The sequence below is a fragment of the Phacochoerus africanus genome, chromosome 2, assembly GCF_016906955.1.
Source record: "Phacochoerus africanus isolate WHEZ1 chromosome 2, ROS_Pafr_v1, whole genome shotgun sequence".
NCBI lineage: Eukaryota > Metazoa > Chordata > Mammalia > Artiodactyla > Suidae > Phacochoerus > Phacochoerus africanus.
The window spans coordinates 15,308,396-15,325,127 of record NC_062545.1 but is presented as its reverse complement, the minus strand read 5'-3'; the positions used below and the strand labels follow the sequence as shown (position 1 = coordinate 15,325,127).

At 48.9% G+C, this 16,732-nt stretch overlaps 1 protein-coding gene across 3 annotated transcripts in view; it reads left to right on the top strand.

The window, feature by feature from the left end:
- Positions 1 to 3,735: 3,735 nt before the first annotated feature.
- Positions 3,736 to 16,732, top strand: part of MTHFD1L (methylenetetrahydrofolate dehydrogenase (NADP+ dependent) 1 like) — a 191,353-nt gene continuing 178,356 nt past the window's right edge. The window contains exons 1-4 of one of the 3 annotated variants that reach the window (XM_047769937.1): positions 3,736 to 4,273; positions 14,218 to 14,302; positions 16,093 to 16,143; positions 16,231 to 16,284. In XM_047769937.1, the coding sequence (XP_047625893.1) occupies positions 4,053 to 4,273; positions 14,218 to 14,302; positions 16,093 to 16,143; positions 16,231 to 16,284 (411 nt within the window). In that variant the 5' untranslated portion in view covers positions 3,736 to 4,052. The remainder of the gene's footprint in view (positions 4,274 to 14,217; positions 14,303 to 16,092; positions 16,144 to 16,230; positions 16,285 to 16,732) is intronic. The other 2 variants (XR_007133496.1, XM_047769936.1) reach the window with 2 other exon arrangements.

Sequence of the window (16,732 nt, the reverse complement as noted above, 5' to 3'; positions counted from 1 at the left end):
TTCCTGCTACACATACACACAGCGGGTTGGTTTCACAGCTGAGGAAAACAGCATTTAGGATTCCTTTATCTTAAAGAGCTACTAGCACACCTGCCCAATCTCTGGCCCTGGAGGAAGGCATCAAACATCTCTGGCCTCCCCCACCCATCCCGGCCTGGAGGGAGATACTATCTTCCAGGTTGTTTGCTATACAAATGTCCTGCCCACGGATGCCTGGAACAAGACTGATAAAAGACAGAAAGAGATGCAGAATGCAGGTGGCCCATAGTGTCTCAGAACAATCAGACCTTGCCCCCAAACTGGGCTTGCCTCTTGGCGGGCATCAAGCCAAAATCACAACCAAGACAAAGATGGGGGAAGGATTTATTACTTGCAGCAAGCCAGGAGAACACGAGGGATATTTCCCAAGCCGTGTCTCCCCGGAGCAGCAAAGTTGGGAAGTTTTAAGCCAAAAGTGCATGCCTATTCCTGAGGGGGAGTGGAGCGGGAAAATTCAGCATAGAATTGGGGCAATCAATGACGGACAGAGTCCAAGCTTCAGTTGCCTGAAGTCGGAAAAGGTCAGCAGCAGCATCCCTTAGGTTCCAGTTGATCTAGGGGGAGACTTTCACGACTCTCCAGGTGGAGGCAAGTGCCTTATCTTAGCGCTCATAAGATGCTGCATCGTGATGCTTTATACCTTTCCATTAACGTGCCTTGCTCGACCACACAGTTCTGCACGGCGAACTTGGTGACACCTGAGCTTGCGTCTGTCTTGTTCAGAGTTGTCCAGGTCACCGCATGCCTACCAGAGAGCCTGGAATAGAGCAAATGCACTCTGCCTCTCACTACATAATCATAACTATTCTATTAACCTCAGACATATGTGTTCCTTTTTCCGAAAACAAACTTTCTTTGACATACGTCCAAATGTTGTTAAAAGTGCACTGGAACAGAACGACCTACATCCACTAGGAAAAGAATGCAAGTTAATCAATATCTTTTTTTTTTATTTTTTGCTTTTTAGGGCCGCACCTGCAGCATAAGGAAGTTCCCAGGCTAGGGGCTGAATCGGAGTTGCAGCTGCCAGTCTACACCACAGCCATGGCAACTCGGGATCTGAGCCACATCTGTAAACTACACCACAGCTCATGGCAACGTTGAATCCTTAACCCATTGAGTGAGGCCAGGGATCAAACCCGCATCCTCATGAATACTAGTCGGATTCGTTCCCACTGTACCACAACTGGCACGCTCTATAAAACAATTTTAAAGAAAGAGATCAAAATTAACAGTTATGTCTTGGCAATAGTGTTGTGGGTGATAAATAGTATATATATTTGCAAAACACACTCAGCTCCAGCATCAGATCCTCTGGTGTTTTCTCTGATTCTCCTCCAGAAACAGGTAAACTATTTAATTTTCATCACCTCAGAAAGCAACCCTGTTCCCATCAGCTGTCACTTCCCAGCACCTCCATTTCCCTGTCCTCAGCCATAAGGAACCCCTAGTATTTTATGTCTCCACAGATTTGTCTGTTCTGGACATTTCCTAGAAATAGGATCACACAATATGTGGTCTCCACAGTTTTTCTTTCTTTTTTTTGTCTTTTTAGGGCCACACCTGCAGCATATGGAGGTTTCCAGACTATGGGTCAAAAGACAGCTATAGCTGCCAGCCTACACCACAGCCACAGCAGGGAGAGATCTGAGCTGCATCTGCAACACACACCACAGGTCATGGCAATGCTGGATCCTTAACCCACTGAGCGAGGCCAGGGATGGAACCTGCGTCCTCATGGATGCCAGTCAGATTCATTTCCTCTCAGCCACGACGGGAACTCCCTCCACAGCTTTTCTTTAAACATTACCATGGTTAGCACTCATCAGATGCAGTGGCAAACTGTCACTACTGTGGTAGAGTAACTGCTGGAAACTCCTGAGGGAAGAGACTAGGTAAGTTTAAAAAAAAAAAAAATTTTTTTTTTAGAGCAGTTTCAGGTTCACAGCAATATTAAGAGGAAGGTAGAGAGATTTTCCATAAATTCTCTGTGCTCTGGATGACTCATCTTCATGGTCCATGGTCCATGCTCAGCAGTGTCCAATGAAGGTCCATTAAGTGAGTGGGCCCAGGCTCTTCAGCAAGCGGTGCTGGGAAAATTGGGCAGCTGCATGTAAGTGGATGAAATCAGAACACACCTTCCTTGCTTGGTGTCTGCAAAACACCCTGCGCTTTCCTTCATCACAACCTGGTGTCAGTAGATTGGCCTTACTGCACCCTGGCCAGTTTAGTTTTCCCCGAGTTTGTTTGTTGGTTTCTTGTCTTTTTAGAGCTGCACCCATGGCATATGGAGGTTCCCAAGCTAGGAGTCCAATTGGAGCTGCAGCTGCCAGCCTCCACCCACAGCCACAGCAATGCTGGATCTGAGCTGCGTCTGCCACCTACACCACAGCTCACAGCAACGCCAGATCCTTAACCCGCTGATGGAGCCCAGGGATCAAAGCCGCATCCTCACAGATACTCGTCGAGCACGTTAACTGCTGAGCCATGACGGAAACTCCTACCCAAGTTTAGTTTCATAACACTTCTGCAAGACATAACCTCTGTGAGTTTGTTTCCTCCTGTGTAAAAAGGTGGTAATACCTACCTCACAGGTTTGTGAAATGCCAGCTCCTGCTGTACCCTTGTGTGTCAGATGTGGCAATCCACCTTCCAATGAAAAATACAGACAGCAGCACAGGAAGATGTGATGGCTGGAGGCAGGCAAACTCCCAGCTCTGCTGATAAACCAAATTGACCTCTGACCCCAATTTCCCTGAGGTTGACAATGGGAACAGAATTCCTCACAACGTTTAGTATTAAAGTCAGCGTCTCTCCAGCTCTCGCACAGTGCCTAGCTAGTGGAAAACTGAAACCGTGCCCAGACCCTGAACCTTGGTGTTTTGAAATAAAAGCCTTTTCCTTTAGCTTCCCAAGTCTCCCCTCAGACTCAAAAGTCTGACTCAGGTGTTAAAGTTTCCAGTTAGAGTTATATTGCACAGAGTGTTTTCTTTTGTAATTGAAACACTTCCTAAACCCCTTCCCTGGAAGCAATCTTCTTTCCAGAGAAAAGGTCAAGAAACGATAACCCCTAAGACAACCAAAAAAATCATCACCAGGCCGACTGACATTGGACTTTACCACTCGGAAATGATCCACGGAAGAAGAAAAATAGAGACAAGGCGGGCCAGAGTTTTGAGGACTTGGCCTGCCGTGTCCTCCTTTGCCTGGCAGAGCCATAAAGCTGTGCTTTCTGCCTCACCCAAAACTCTTGTGTCCGAAATTTAACTGGTACCGGTGCACAGAGGTTGAGATCGTCTACAAAACCAATGTTTATAATTTGTAGTAGTATTCCCACGGGGGAATTATAATCCGGACAAGATTATAAACAAAGTATCTCCCTTTACCTGTTGAGGCATCTAAGCTTCACAGAGGTTGACTAATTTGCCTACGGCCACAAAGGACAGTTTTTGAACTGCAAAACCCACACTCCCAGCCCTGTTCGACCACCTCCAGCCTGATAAATCCAATCCCTGGTATTTGAGCCAAGTGCCTTTTCAGGAAGCCAAATGCCACTTGAAGGCAGGATGTTATCGGCGTCCTGGGCGGAGGACTAAGGTGCAGTCTCCTGGGAGGGCCTGAGGTCCATCCTGAGGCCCCACCCTGCTCTGGTTTTCAGCGTTAGCCGAATTTCGAGTCTGTGATTGGAAGCGCCAGAGAGCCTGCCCGCGAGGTCCAGGCAACCCCAACAGCAGCCTCCGTCCCGCAGGCCTCCGCCTTCCCAACGTCACTGGCACTGAGTGCAGTGCCCCCTAGGGGCTCCCGCTCGGCTGTGGAAGAAGAGCCAGGTCCTTCCTGCCACTGTCCCGCTACCTGCCGCGCGCGGCTCTCCAGTCCGGAGCCGGCCCCGCCCGCCTCGGGAGGAACTTGAGCGTCTCCGGGCTCCACCGCCGCATCTCCGCATCGCGGACGGACCCGCCGCCCCTCGCTCCCGCCGCCTCGCCGCGTCCCCGCTGCACCGCCCGCCCCTCGCCATGAGCGCGCGCCTGCCGCTCCTCCTGCGCCAGCTCCGCAGCCCCCAGCTCCCCGGCCGGCCGCGCCTCCTTCGAGCGCTGTGTCGCGCCAGCAGCGGCGGGGGCGGCGGATGTGGGAGCGGGGAGGCCCCGCTGGGGCAGCAGAGGCTGCGGGACTCCCAGGCCGGGAGCAGCCGGGGCCCGGGCAGCCGGGCGCCCCCAGCGCGGGACTCGATCGTCCGGTGAGTGTCCCACGCCTGCCGCCGCCCCAGTCCCCTGCGGCCCGGAGACCCAGAAGATGGGGCGGCGGGAGAGCTTGGGTCTCGGCCGCTCCCCGGGGGCCTCCGTGGGGGCTCGCTGAGCGCAGGGTCGCTAGTATTTGGTGTCAACTTTTTAGGGGTGACGGCGGCTGGTAGCGGGGGGTGGGGTGGGGCCCGCGGGTACCAGATGGGCGAGCTGGGCCCGCGGGAGAAAAGACTCCTGGGGGCCGGTCCGGGCAGGGGGAGGCGGGGATTGGAGCGAGCGTGGGCATCTCCGGCCGGTGCTGCGCAGCTCGGACCGCGCGCCCTGCTCCACGTGCGCCCCCAGCTGCTGACTCTGATGCAACCGCGCGGAGCGCGGAGCGCGGCCTGGTTAGGAAAGGGGCGGCGCAGCCAGGGCCGGAGCCGGGAGAAGGAGGGGCGCCCGCTGCCTCCCCGCTAGCCTGCTGATCGAATCAGGGGTCGCGGCCGGGGCGTTGCCAGTCTGCGGGGCTCTGGGAGGGTGGCCCGAGGCCAGCAATCGGCGCCGGTCCGCGCAGGGGCTCCGAGTCCGGGACGCCGGCTGCTGGCGGCGAACCGTGACTGCAGTGAGGTCTGCCCTCTCCCGAAAAGCCGCAGCCTCCTTCGCGTGGGAGAGCTGCAGCCAAGCCCACCTGGTGATCGGGTGAAAGCGGCCGGAAAAGTCGGGGCTGACTCTTAACAGCGTCGTTGCACAGTGGGCACAGAATCCCCAGCACAGCCTATTTCCAAAGTTCTCTCTCCGGACGCACCGTTCCCTGTCCCCACGGGAGAAGCTAGCAGCACGGGTCCCACTCCACCCCTGTACACCGCCGCCCCCCTACCTTGATCCTCCCCCAACTCTCGGCCGCTCCTCTTAGCCCCTCAGCGGGAGCGACGGAAGGCAGAACCTTGTCTGCGGCTCTTTCTAGAGAAGTGTATTAGCTGGGGACCCATACAGTGAAGCGCTCAGGAAGCCTGGAGGTGGCGGGAAAGCCCTTTCTTGCCTTCCCCACTAGGACTCCTCGTTCCAGGATGCCTTGTCGCCGAGCGAGCTCTTCACCTCCCTCCATCCGCTCTCCTCTTCCGTTTTCCTCTCTGTCCATTCTGAAAATGTCTTCTTGGCCTTTTTCCCTTTGTTTCCGAAGAGCTTCATGCTGTAGCCGAGGACCTCAAGGACCCTTTTGTTTCGTGTAGGTCTCTCCCGGTCATTAGCTTTGAAGCAGTTAGCAGCTGAGCTCATCTTAAGGGGTTCTTACCAAACCGGAATCTGCGGTACCGTCGCCAGCTGTGTAGCACCAGCCAGTCTGCGGACACCGGGTTGTGGTGTAGGCAAGGACAGCATTTATTGCAGCGCACCAAGCAGGGGGTGCGAGACAAGCCTCTGATCCACTCCAGCTTGGTCTTCGGGTTCGGATTTTTTTTTTTTTTTTTGGTCTTTTTAGAACCACACTCAAGGCTTATGGAAGTTCGCAGGCTAGGGGTCCAATCGGAGCTGTAGCTGCGGGTCTTCACCACAGCCACAGCCACAGCCAGCTGGATCCTTAACCCACTCAGCGAAGCCAGGGATCAAACCCGTTTCCTCATGGTGACAGTCAGATTCATTTTGGCTGAGCCAGGAGGGGAACTCCAAATTAGGATTTTTTTATTTGTTTTCTTCATGGACACTGACATTTGAATTTCAGATGATAGTCACATGCCACAAAATTTTGCAATTTTAATTTGTTGAACCATTTAAAATGTAAAAGTCATTCTTAGATGGTGGGCCATGCCTCTCCTAAACTAGAAGAAGAAAGTATCATACAGTGAATTACTTCTGCTTCTTAAGATTACCCTTAAGAGACAAGAGCCTTGCTTGGTGATAAAATTCTACCACCTGCTAGCTGTGAGAGTTTGGGCAAGCTGTTTGATCTCAATTGTTCCATGAAAAATGGAAACCATAATATCAATGCTTTCTAAGGTTGTTGTGACTCTTACTGTACCCTAGAAATACTGTGAGCACATTTTTAAATCTCCAAAACATACATATATGTCTTTTTATGCCCACACCTGTGGCCTATGGAGGTTCCCAGGCTAGGGGTCAAATCGGAGCCATAGCCCCCAGCCTACGCCACAGCCACAGCAATGCCAGTTCCAAGCCACATCTGAGACCTCTGCTGTAGTTTGCAGCAATGCTGGATGCTTAACCCACTGAGCAAGGCCAGGGATCGAACCCACATCCTTATGGGTACTAGTTGGGTTTTTAACAATGGAAACTCCCCACACCAATATTTATCTTTCATTGGCATGTGTTTTTTAAATCACGGTTGGCCAGGTTACAGTCACAACATATTTGTCACAGTATATCTGTCATTGCTTTTACTTGTGGAAACACGGTCATAGCCCTGATTTTGTTGTACCTTTTTAACTCATGTGCATCATCTAACAAACTTTCCTCCAAGAGGTTTCCCACAGGATGTGGGGGCCTAGCTAGAAGTCATCTGGAATTGATGTCCAGGAACTGATATAGATTAATTCTCAATTTATTTCATGGGGGGAGTTCCCGTCGTGGTGCAGTGGAAACGAATCCAACTAGGAACATGAGGTTGCAGGTTCGATCTCTGGCCTTGCTTAGTGGCTTAAGGATCCTTCATTGTCATGAGCTGTGGTGTAGGTCGCAGACGGAGGTAGGATCCCGCGTTGCTGTGGCTGTGGCATAGGCCATCAGCTGTAGCTCCAATTAGACCCCTAGCCTGGGAACCTCCATATCCCGTGGGTATGGCCCTAAAAAGACAAAATAAATAAATAAATAAATAAAAATCCTTTCCTGGATGTGTATCAGAAAAATTCATAACTGGATGTGAATAAGTTCCTTCAAAATCAGGTTTTTCCAAGTCACGGAAGGGCCATTTTAGGGAATAATAGGATTTCTGGTTGTCTGATTACTCTCCATAGACATCCAGGAGAGTCAAGGAAGCTGCAGCATCAAAATTTGCAGAATGGGGAGTTCCTGTTGTGGCTCAGCGGTTAAGGAATCTGACTAGCATCCATGAGGACGCAGGTTCGATCCCTGGCCTTGCTCAGTGGGTTAAGGATCTGGTGTTGCCGTCAGCTGTGGTGTAGGTCACAGACACAGCTCAGATCTGTTGCTGTGGCTGGCAGCTGTAGCTCTGATTTGACCTGGGAACCTCCATATGCCACGGGTGCGACTCTAAAAAGCCAAAAAAAAAAAAAAAATTGCAGAATGAGTGTCAGGAACTTAATGAAAACCCTAGGGACAAAATGTTGTCTTTCAAGAAATGCTGCATCACCATCATGCTTGGCAGCACAGAGGGTGACATTATGTGTGTGTGGGTGGGTCTTTTTCTTGCACTAAAGACTCTTGAGTCAAAACAGACCCTCAGAAGAGTCGGATCTTAGGAGTTCCTTTGTAGTCTAGGTGTTAGCACTTTCCTCATTGCGACTTGGGTTCAACCCCTGGTCTGGGAACTGAGATCCTGCATCAAACTGCTGCATGCTGAGGCAAAAAAAAAAAAAAAAGTTTTAGGAATCTCTCAATTTGCTTGGTATATTTTCCTTTTGGTGTCCATATGTAAACAGTTCATGGCAAATTTTTAAAATTATGTCTGAATAAATCTACACAATTCTTTCCATGCTTACAAAATAAACATTGTTAAGAAAAATGTAACAAGCAACATAACATAACTGGCCACATTTTTCCCCTTTGGTGGTTTATAGAACAATGGTATGTCTTTATTCTCTGTCTTACATGGATGGATGTAATACAGTAAATAAGATTAAAGCTTCTAGATAAGGCCTATGCATAAAGCAGCTAGGTTGCTTTCCTTTTTTCTTCCCTTTTTTTTTTTTTTTTTGGCTGTGCCAGTGGCATGTGGAAATTCCCAGGCCAGGGATGGAAGCTGTACCATGGTGGTAACCAGGGCCACAGCAGTGACAACACTGTCTTTGTAACCTGCTGAGCCACCAAGGAACTCCTAGGCTGCTCTCATAGAAAAAGATGCTTCAGAATAACTGTGGGCTTTACATCGGATGGTAGGATAACTGCAAGTTATTTCCTCACGGCTCTGGCCCTGGCTAAAAGGCAGCTAGCTGCGAGGGTCCTCCAGCCAGTAAGAAGGAAAGGGGGGAGTTCCCGTCGTGGTGCAGTGGTTAACGAATCCGACTAGGAACCATGAGGTTGCGGGTTCGGTCCCTGCCCTTGCCCAGTGGGTTAAGGATCCAGCGTTGCCGTGAGCTGTGGTGTAGGTTGCAGACGCGGCTCGGATCCCGCGTTGCTGTGGCTCTAGCGTAGGCCGGTGGCTACAGCTCCGATTGGACCCCTAGCCTGGGAACCTCCATATGCCGCAGGAGCGGCCCAAAGAAATAGCAAAGAGACAAAAAACAAAACAAAACAAAAGAAGGAAAGGGGGCCAGGCTGCTGGTGCTCCTATCTCCTAGCTGCACATTCCTTTCTTCTGCTTCCTGTTGGTCAGAATTTAGTCACATGACCCTATCGTGCTGGAGGCAAGACTGGAAAATGTGCTCTCTGGCTGGGTGGCCATGTGCAGCTAAAACTCTGAATTCTAGTATTGAAGAGGAAAATGCATGGAAGAATTATCCATAGGAAGTCCCCAGTAATGTAGGCCAGCACTATCATTGTGTCATTACTACTGTTACTGTTATATTGACTGTATCTACTCGTTGCCAGGGCAGTGGTTTATTCTCTGACTCTGTGGTGCTTTGAAGCTGGACTGTTGGCTTGGAATACTAGTGACTGTCTTTGGGAGAAACTGTTTTGGAAGTCGTCACTCTATTATTATACAGGTGCCTCTTCACCTTTGAAAAAGTTGAAAAGCTAAAAGGCTCAGGCGTTCCGGTTGTGGAGCAGCGGAAAGGAATCTGACTAGGAACCATGACGTTGCAGGTTCTATCCCTGGCCTCCCTCAGTGGGTTAAGGATCCGGCGTGGCCAGGATCCGGCGTGGCCATGAGCTGCGGTGTAGGTCACAGATGCGGCTCAGATCTGGCATTGCTGTGACTGTAGTTCTGACTCGACCCCTAGCCTGGGAACTCCATATGCTGTGGGTGGGTGTGGCCCTAAAAAAAAAAAAAAAAGAGTAAATGCATAGATAGGCTTAGAATTCAGGAATGTACTTTGGTTGTTTTGAATTAACATCAGCTGCTGCTGCTTCCCAGACCCCTTGGTGTGACACAGTGAGCTGCTGCAAGTGAGGCTGAGAAATGCGGTCATTATTTCTTTTTCTTCCTCTTCTCTCTCTCTCTCTCTCTCGTATTTTTTATTTATTTTTAGGCCGCAACTTGCAGCCGCTTGGTAAGGGATGTCGGTCCCCAGACCAGGGGTTGAACCCTGGCGGCAGAGGTGAAAACACTGAGTCCTAACCACAGCACCACCAGGGAACTCCCCAAACACTGTATTTCAGACAGCCAAAGGGAGACTGATGTGACTCACCGGAGTCAGAGCTTTCGTGTAGTAGTAACACTGATGGAGATCAAGCTGGCTTAAATGGTTAGTAAAGTATCTTCTTTTTTTCATTTTTTATCTTTTTCATCTTTTTTAGGGCTGCGCCCACGGCATATGGAGATTCCCAGGCTAGGAGTCAAATCAGAGCTACAGCTGCCAGCCTACACCACAGCCACAGCAGTGCAGGATCCAAGCCACGTCTGTGACCCACACCACAGCTCACGGCCATGCCGGATCCTTAACCCACTGAGCGAGGCCAGGGATGGGACCTGCCTCCTCATGGATGCTAATCAGATTCGTTTCCACTGAGCCACAATGGGAACTCCTAAAGTATCCTCTTTAATAATCCAGTTCTGAGTTATAGCTACATATGGCAGCCTGGCTACAACCATGCAGCTTTTCTCACCCAGGGCAGAAAAGTCTGATTAGAAACATTTATGCAGGAGTTCCCCTCATAATGGAACAATGGCGCAATGGAAACGAATCTTACTGGTGACCGTGAGGATTCAGGTTTGATCCCTGGCCTCTCTCAGCGGGTTAAGGATCCCGCGTTGCTGTGGCTGTGGTGTAGGCTGGCAGCTCTAGCTCGGATTGGACCCCGAGCCTGGGAACCTCCGTGTGCCGCAGGTGTGGCCCGAGAAAGCCAAAAGAAAAGAAAAAAAATTTATAGAGTTCCTTGGTGGTTTAGTGGTTAAGGATCTGGTGTCATCACCACTGTGGCTTGGGTCACTGCTGTGGTACGAGTTGGATCCCTGGCCAGGAAACTTCTGAAAGCTGCAGGTTTGGTCAAAAAAAAAGAAAGAAATGAAACATTTATGCAGATTTTAGACTTACTGAGCTTGGTGACTCCTTGCTTGCTTTGCTTGGCATTGTAGGAATAATGAGTAACCCCAAAGAATGGAACAGGAGACACATGTATCAAGTTGTGGGGGGAGGGGCAGTTCACGTTGTGGCACCTGACTAATATCCATGAGGATTCTGGTCCTATCTCTGGCCTCACTCAGGGGTTAAGGATCTGGCATTGCCGTGAGCTGTGGTGTGGGTCTCAGACATGGTTCGGATCTGATGCTGTGGCCTTGGTGTAGGCTGGCAACTATAGTTCTCATTGGACCCTTAGCCTGGGAACCTCCATATGCTGCAGGTGTGACCCTAAAAAGACAAGAAAGAAAGAAAGAAAGAGAGTCTGCATCACATGGTCCTCAGCTTCATATTGTTGGACAGAAGATTCTTGCTCATTTATAAGATGATTTTTGAACTTTCATATGTGTCTCTCTTTTTCAACACCATACAGTAATTTCACTGGAAATGAAGTTGCTTTATCCCAAGTGTTTAAAAACAAATAAAAACCTTTCTGGGTGGTAGAAGCCGCTTGCCCAGCTATTCTCTCTCTTCTAGCCCAGCTGACAGTGGAAAGGCTTATCTTGGTTGAGTTTTGAAGCCTTTAAATGTTTTTTTGGTTTTGTTTTTTTGTCTTTTTAGGGCTACACCTGCCGCTTAGGGAGGTTCCCAGGCTAGGGGTCGAATTAGGATCCTTAACCCACTGAGTGAGGCCAGGGATCAAACCTTGTTTCCCCTGAGCCATGATGGGAACTCCCGTTAAATATTTTCTGAGCACACCTGCCCTTATCTGCGCAAGAGCCGAAGGCTGGGGGGAGTTTAGCCCCCGGCCGTATTGCCCTGCCGCTTGGCTCTTGGCCATTTATTGCTGATGGGATCTGGCTGGAAGTTCTTCTTGCCTTTTTTGAAAGCTGTTGCGCGTGCAGGGACCTGATGGAGGCAGAAGTTAAAACTTAAAGGCGCTCTTCAACACTGAAGCTTGGGTATTGCCTCAGCTAAGCCTTTTGTCCATTATTGTGAGAGGAAACGGCCAATTTTCTTCTTTTTTTCAAAAAAATTTTTCCCCCTTTTTGTCTGCCTTGTGGCACATGGAGTCCCAGGCCAGGGATCAGAGCTGAGCCCCAGTTGTGACCTACACCACAGTTGCAGCAACACCGATCCTTTAAGCCACGGTGCTGGGCCAGGAATTGAACCTGCATCCTGGCGCTGCAGAGACACCACCGATCCCATTGAGCCACAGCAGGAGCTCCTTAATTTTTAATTTACTATTTTAAAAATATTTTTATTGAAATACAGTTGATTTACAGTGTTTTGGGTGTTACTCAAGATGATTCAAATATATGCATGTATGGGAGGTCCCGTCATGGCTCAGTGGTTAACGAATCCGACTAGGAACCATGAGGTTGCAGGTTCGATCCCTGCCCTTGCTCAGTGGGTTAAGGATTCTGCGTTGCTGTGAGCTGTGGTGTAGGTCACAGATGCGGCTCTGATCCCTCCTTTTAAGAGGTCCAAATGCAGACTAAGTTGCCCGTAGGCGTGTGTGGCTCTGGCGTAGGCCAGTGGCTACAGCTCTGATTGGACCCCTAGCCTGGGGAACCTCCACATACTTCGGGAGCGGTCCTAGAAAAGGCAAAAAGACAAAAATTGTGTGTGTGTGTGTGTGTGTTTAGACTAGATAGATAGACCCACGCAAATGTATTATTTTCAGACTCTTCCATTATAGGTTATTACAAAATTTTGAATATGGTTGCCCTTGCAATACAGTGGGTTCTTGTTGGTTATCTTGTTTGTTCGTTTGTTTTGTCTTTTCTGGAGCCGCACCTGTGGCATATGGAGGTTCCCAGGCTAGGGGTCTTCGGAGCTGTAGCCACCGGCCTACACCACAGCCACAGCAACTGGGGATGCGAGCTGCCTCTGCGACCTACACCACAGCTCACGGCAACGCCAGAACCTTAACCCACTGAGCAAGGCCAGAGATCGAACCCACAACCTCATGGTTCCTAGTCGGATTCGTTAACCACTGTGCCATGACGGGAACTCTGGTTACCTATGTTCTATATAGGAGTGTGTGTGTGTTAGTCCTGGATCCTAGTTTATCCCTCCTGCCTCTTTCCCTTTCGTAACCGTAGCATGATTTTCTGTGCTTGTGGATCTCTTTCTGTTCTGTAAGTGAGTTCGTTTGTAAGCGCCGACTTTCTTGAATGTTCCACAAGTGAGGAACATTCTGCGTGGATGGTGGTGAAGGTGGTTTCTGAAATTGCTCATGCCAGGAAGCTGCAAAAAGAGAGGCTGCCTGGTACCCCCTCCATCTAGGTCTGCCCCTGAGCCCCTGGGCTGGCACCCTGACAGGACTTTTAAGAGGTCCACATGCAGACTAAGTTGCCCGTAGGCGTGTGAGGCTCTTTCCCTAAGAGGTCTTGGAAGAGGATCAAATTTGGATGCCTCCCCAGTTTTTCTGCAGCATTTACTTCCCATTCCTTCTGTCCTTGGGACCTGGAGTTTGTCCTGAGCACTATTTTTTCTTCTTAGGGCTGCACCTGCAGCATATGGAAGTTCTCAGGCTAGGGGTCCGTTTGGAACTGCAGTTGCCGGTCTACGCCACAGCCACAGCCACAGCCACGTGGGATCCAGAGCCTCATCTGTGCTACAGCTTGCAGCAATGCCAGATCCTTAATCCACTGAGTGAGGCCAGGGATTGAACCTGCATCCTCATGGATAATAGTCAGGTTCTTAACCCACTGAGCCACAGCAGGAACTCCTGACCCCTGACCCGCCACCTCTTATCTGACAGCAAGGCCCTCCTCAGTCCCCTGTGTTTGCTACCCTCCCTCCACCAATGTCTGCTTCCCCAGGGGCCCAAACTCCTTTCTTGGAATGGGGCGGGCTTTATGGTGGAGGACGGGGATGATTTAACAAGGAAACCCAAACTTACTGTTACAGTAAACTTAGAAAATGCAAGAGAAAAATTCACCTCTGGGAAATTACTATTAGCATCTAGTTCGTTTATCTCTGCTTATATATATATATTTTAAATTTTTCCCCCCAATTTTTAAAATTTTATTTTTTTTAAATTTTCCCCCCAATTTTTTAAGGTTTATTGACGTGTAGTTGATGTACGATGTAGCGATAATTCCTCTGCTTATTTTTATTTATTTATTTATTTATTTATTTATTTTAGGGCCGCACCTGCGGCAGATGAACGTTCCCAGGCTAGGGGTCCAATCGGAGCTGTAGTCACCAGCCTACACCACAGCCACAGCCACACCAGATCCAAGCTGCACCTGCAACCTACACCACAGCTCACAGCAATGCCGGATCCTTAAGCCACTGAGCGAGGCCAGGGGTCGAACCTGCAACCTCATGGTTGCTAGTCAGATTCATTTGCACTGAGCCACGAAGGGAACGCCTCCTCTGCTTATTTTTAAAATTAGAGATGGTCACATTTTATGCCGTGTTAGTAGTTCGTGACCTCCTGCCCCTTGCTCCTTACCTAACACATTTGGAAGAGTGTGTCCTCCTGCTGTCCAATTATTTTCACTTAGAATCACAAGCCTTTTAGGAAAATGTGTTGTATCCATCCTTTCTAGTGATGAACTATGATGTGACTGTGTTGTTTTTCTTTCTCAATGTAGAGAAGTCATTCAGAATTCGAAAGAAGTGCTGAGTTTATTGCAAGAAAAAAACCCTGCCTTTAAGCCAGTTCTTGCTGTTATTCAGGTAAGTTCAGAATGTGGCTCTTCCTGCTAATTCCAGATGCCTTTCCATTGAGAAGACAATGATACACGAAACACGAAACACGGGCTGCATTTCTAAGTTTCCGGTGGGGCTTAGGTAGGGAAGAGAGGAAATGACTCAGCTGGAAATGCCTTTCCCCTTTATCTGGTCATTTTGCTGCACAGGGGTTACAGGTTAGGTATTGTTCTGTTTGAATCTGTTTCTTTTTTTTTCCCCACCCTGAGGCATATGGAGTTCCCGGGCCAGGGATCAGATCTGAACGCAGTCGCTTCGGCAGTGCTGGATCCTTTAACCTCCTGTGCTAGGCTGGGGATCGAACCTGCATCCGGGTGCTGCAGAGATGCTGCCTCCCCCATTGCACCACAGCAGAAACTCCTGAGTTTCCTTTTGCTGTGGCTAGCTCCCAGACATCAGGGGGTAGGCCCTCTCCTGAGCTGCATTACACAGGATATATTGTGGTCCGTGATAAATGCTTGTCAGAGATGATTTGAGGGAATAGGGAAAAAATGTTCCCCATTGTTTCTGCAGAAGACAGATGCTTGCTGAAACTTGGTATTTGGTGATCTTACTCCTTAGTCTTTTATTTTTAATTTTAATTTTAATTATTATTATTTTTTTTTTTTTTGCTTTTTAAGTTCATACCTGTGGCATATAGAGGTTCCCAGGCTAGGGGTCCAGTCAGAGCTACAACTGCCAGTCTGCATCACAGCCACAGCAGCACAGGCTCCAAGCCTTGTCTGCAGCCTACACCACAGCTCACAACAATGCTAGATCCTTAACCCACTGAGCGAGGCCAGGGATCGAACCCGTATCCTCATGGTTACTAGTCAGATTGAATTCCACTGCACCACAATGGGAACTCCTACTCAGTCTTTTAAGCGTGCCACGAGTCTGAAGGGCCAAAAGCCATGGCATGTCAGAAGGACTTTGCATTCCATGTTTATCTTCTGGCCGAGGCCACTGCACTTGGCACTGCACTTGGCACTGATTGCCAGCCTTTTTGGCTCACCCGTATGATGACAGGTGTGGGGAGGCGAGCTGAGCCAAGCCTGGAAGCTCGCACAGCCCAACAGTTGAGCTGCCACTGTTGTTTTTGGCATGCGCTTAAGCTATCAGCCTAGCCACCTCTAGTTTCATCTACTCTGATTTTAGGACGGGAAAGTGATGCTCAAGTCACTTGCTTTCTTTGGGGTCTGTTTCCAACCTCCTGCAAAGATAGGCGAGTGAGCAAAATGGAAGGAAAAATGAATGGGGAACCTGGCCTCTTGGATTCTGCTTATTTGATAGCGTCCCACTTAAGGGCAAGTCACCTAAACACCCATCTTTAGGGATGCTGGCTCTGTGGCTATGTATGCCCTATGAGGACTGTTATTTTTATTTTTATTTACTTATTTTTTAATTTTATGACTTTTTTTATTGGAGTATAGTTGATTGATAGTGTGTCAATTTCTGCCGTACAGCACATGACTCAGTCATACATGTATATATACGTTCTCTTTCTCGTGCTATCTTCCATCAAGTTCTACCCCAAGAGACTAGGACTGTTATTTTTTAAAAGTGACATTATTTGAAAGCACGAGAAACCCATATGTTAACAAATACCAGCCATTAGTCCCCTTTTATATGTGCAGTATGATTTTATTTCTGCATTTTCCTTCTTACCTTCGTTGTTAGATCATTTATAATCGCAAAATTAGTCTCTGTATTACGTTTTGTTCCTTTTCAAGATATTTTTATGTTGTTAATTCTCCTTCTTGCTCCCCTCTCCCAAGGCAGGTGAGGATAACTTGATGCAGGAAATAAACCAGAAATTGGCAGAGGAGGTAAGGAGTGTTGATTTTCAAAAATTCCTTGTATGTTTGGATGGTGCCTTCTCTCATAGTGACAGCATGACCTTGTGTGCTTTTCAGGCTGGTCTGAACATCACGCACATCTGCCTTCCTGCGGACAGCAGTGAAGATGAGGTAACTATAGCAACGCGCTTGACCCCTGTTTTGCGTTCCTCTTTCGACCTAATAGAACTCTTAGCATCTCTTAGTTGTGGTCTGTGATTGAGCCTTTCCTTTGGGCTGAACTTTTAGAGGGGAGAGGTCATTTTTCCCGATAAGGTAAGTGCTCCTTGGTCTGTCTGTCCCTTACCATATTTCTTTTGTTTTTAAATTGAAGTATAGTTGATTTATAATGTGTTTGTTCCTGGTGTACAGCACAGTGATTCAATTATACATATATAGTTGAATTTGGATAAATAAAATTCTCTCTCTCCTTTTTTTTTTTTGTCTTTCCTAGGACTGCACCCACGGCATATGGAGCTTCCCAAGCTAGGGGGTCTAAGAGCTGTACCCGCTGGCCTATGCCAGAGCTGTCTGCCAGTCACACTGAAAGTAGGTCCACGTTTCGGAACCTGGGGGAAGG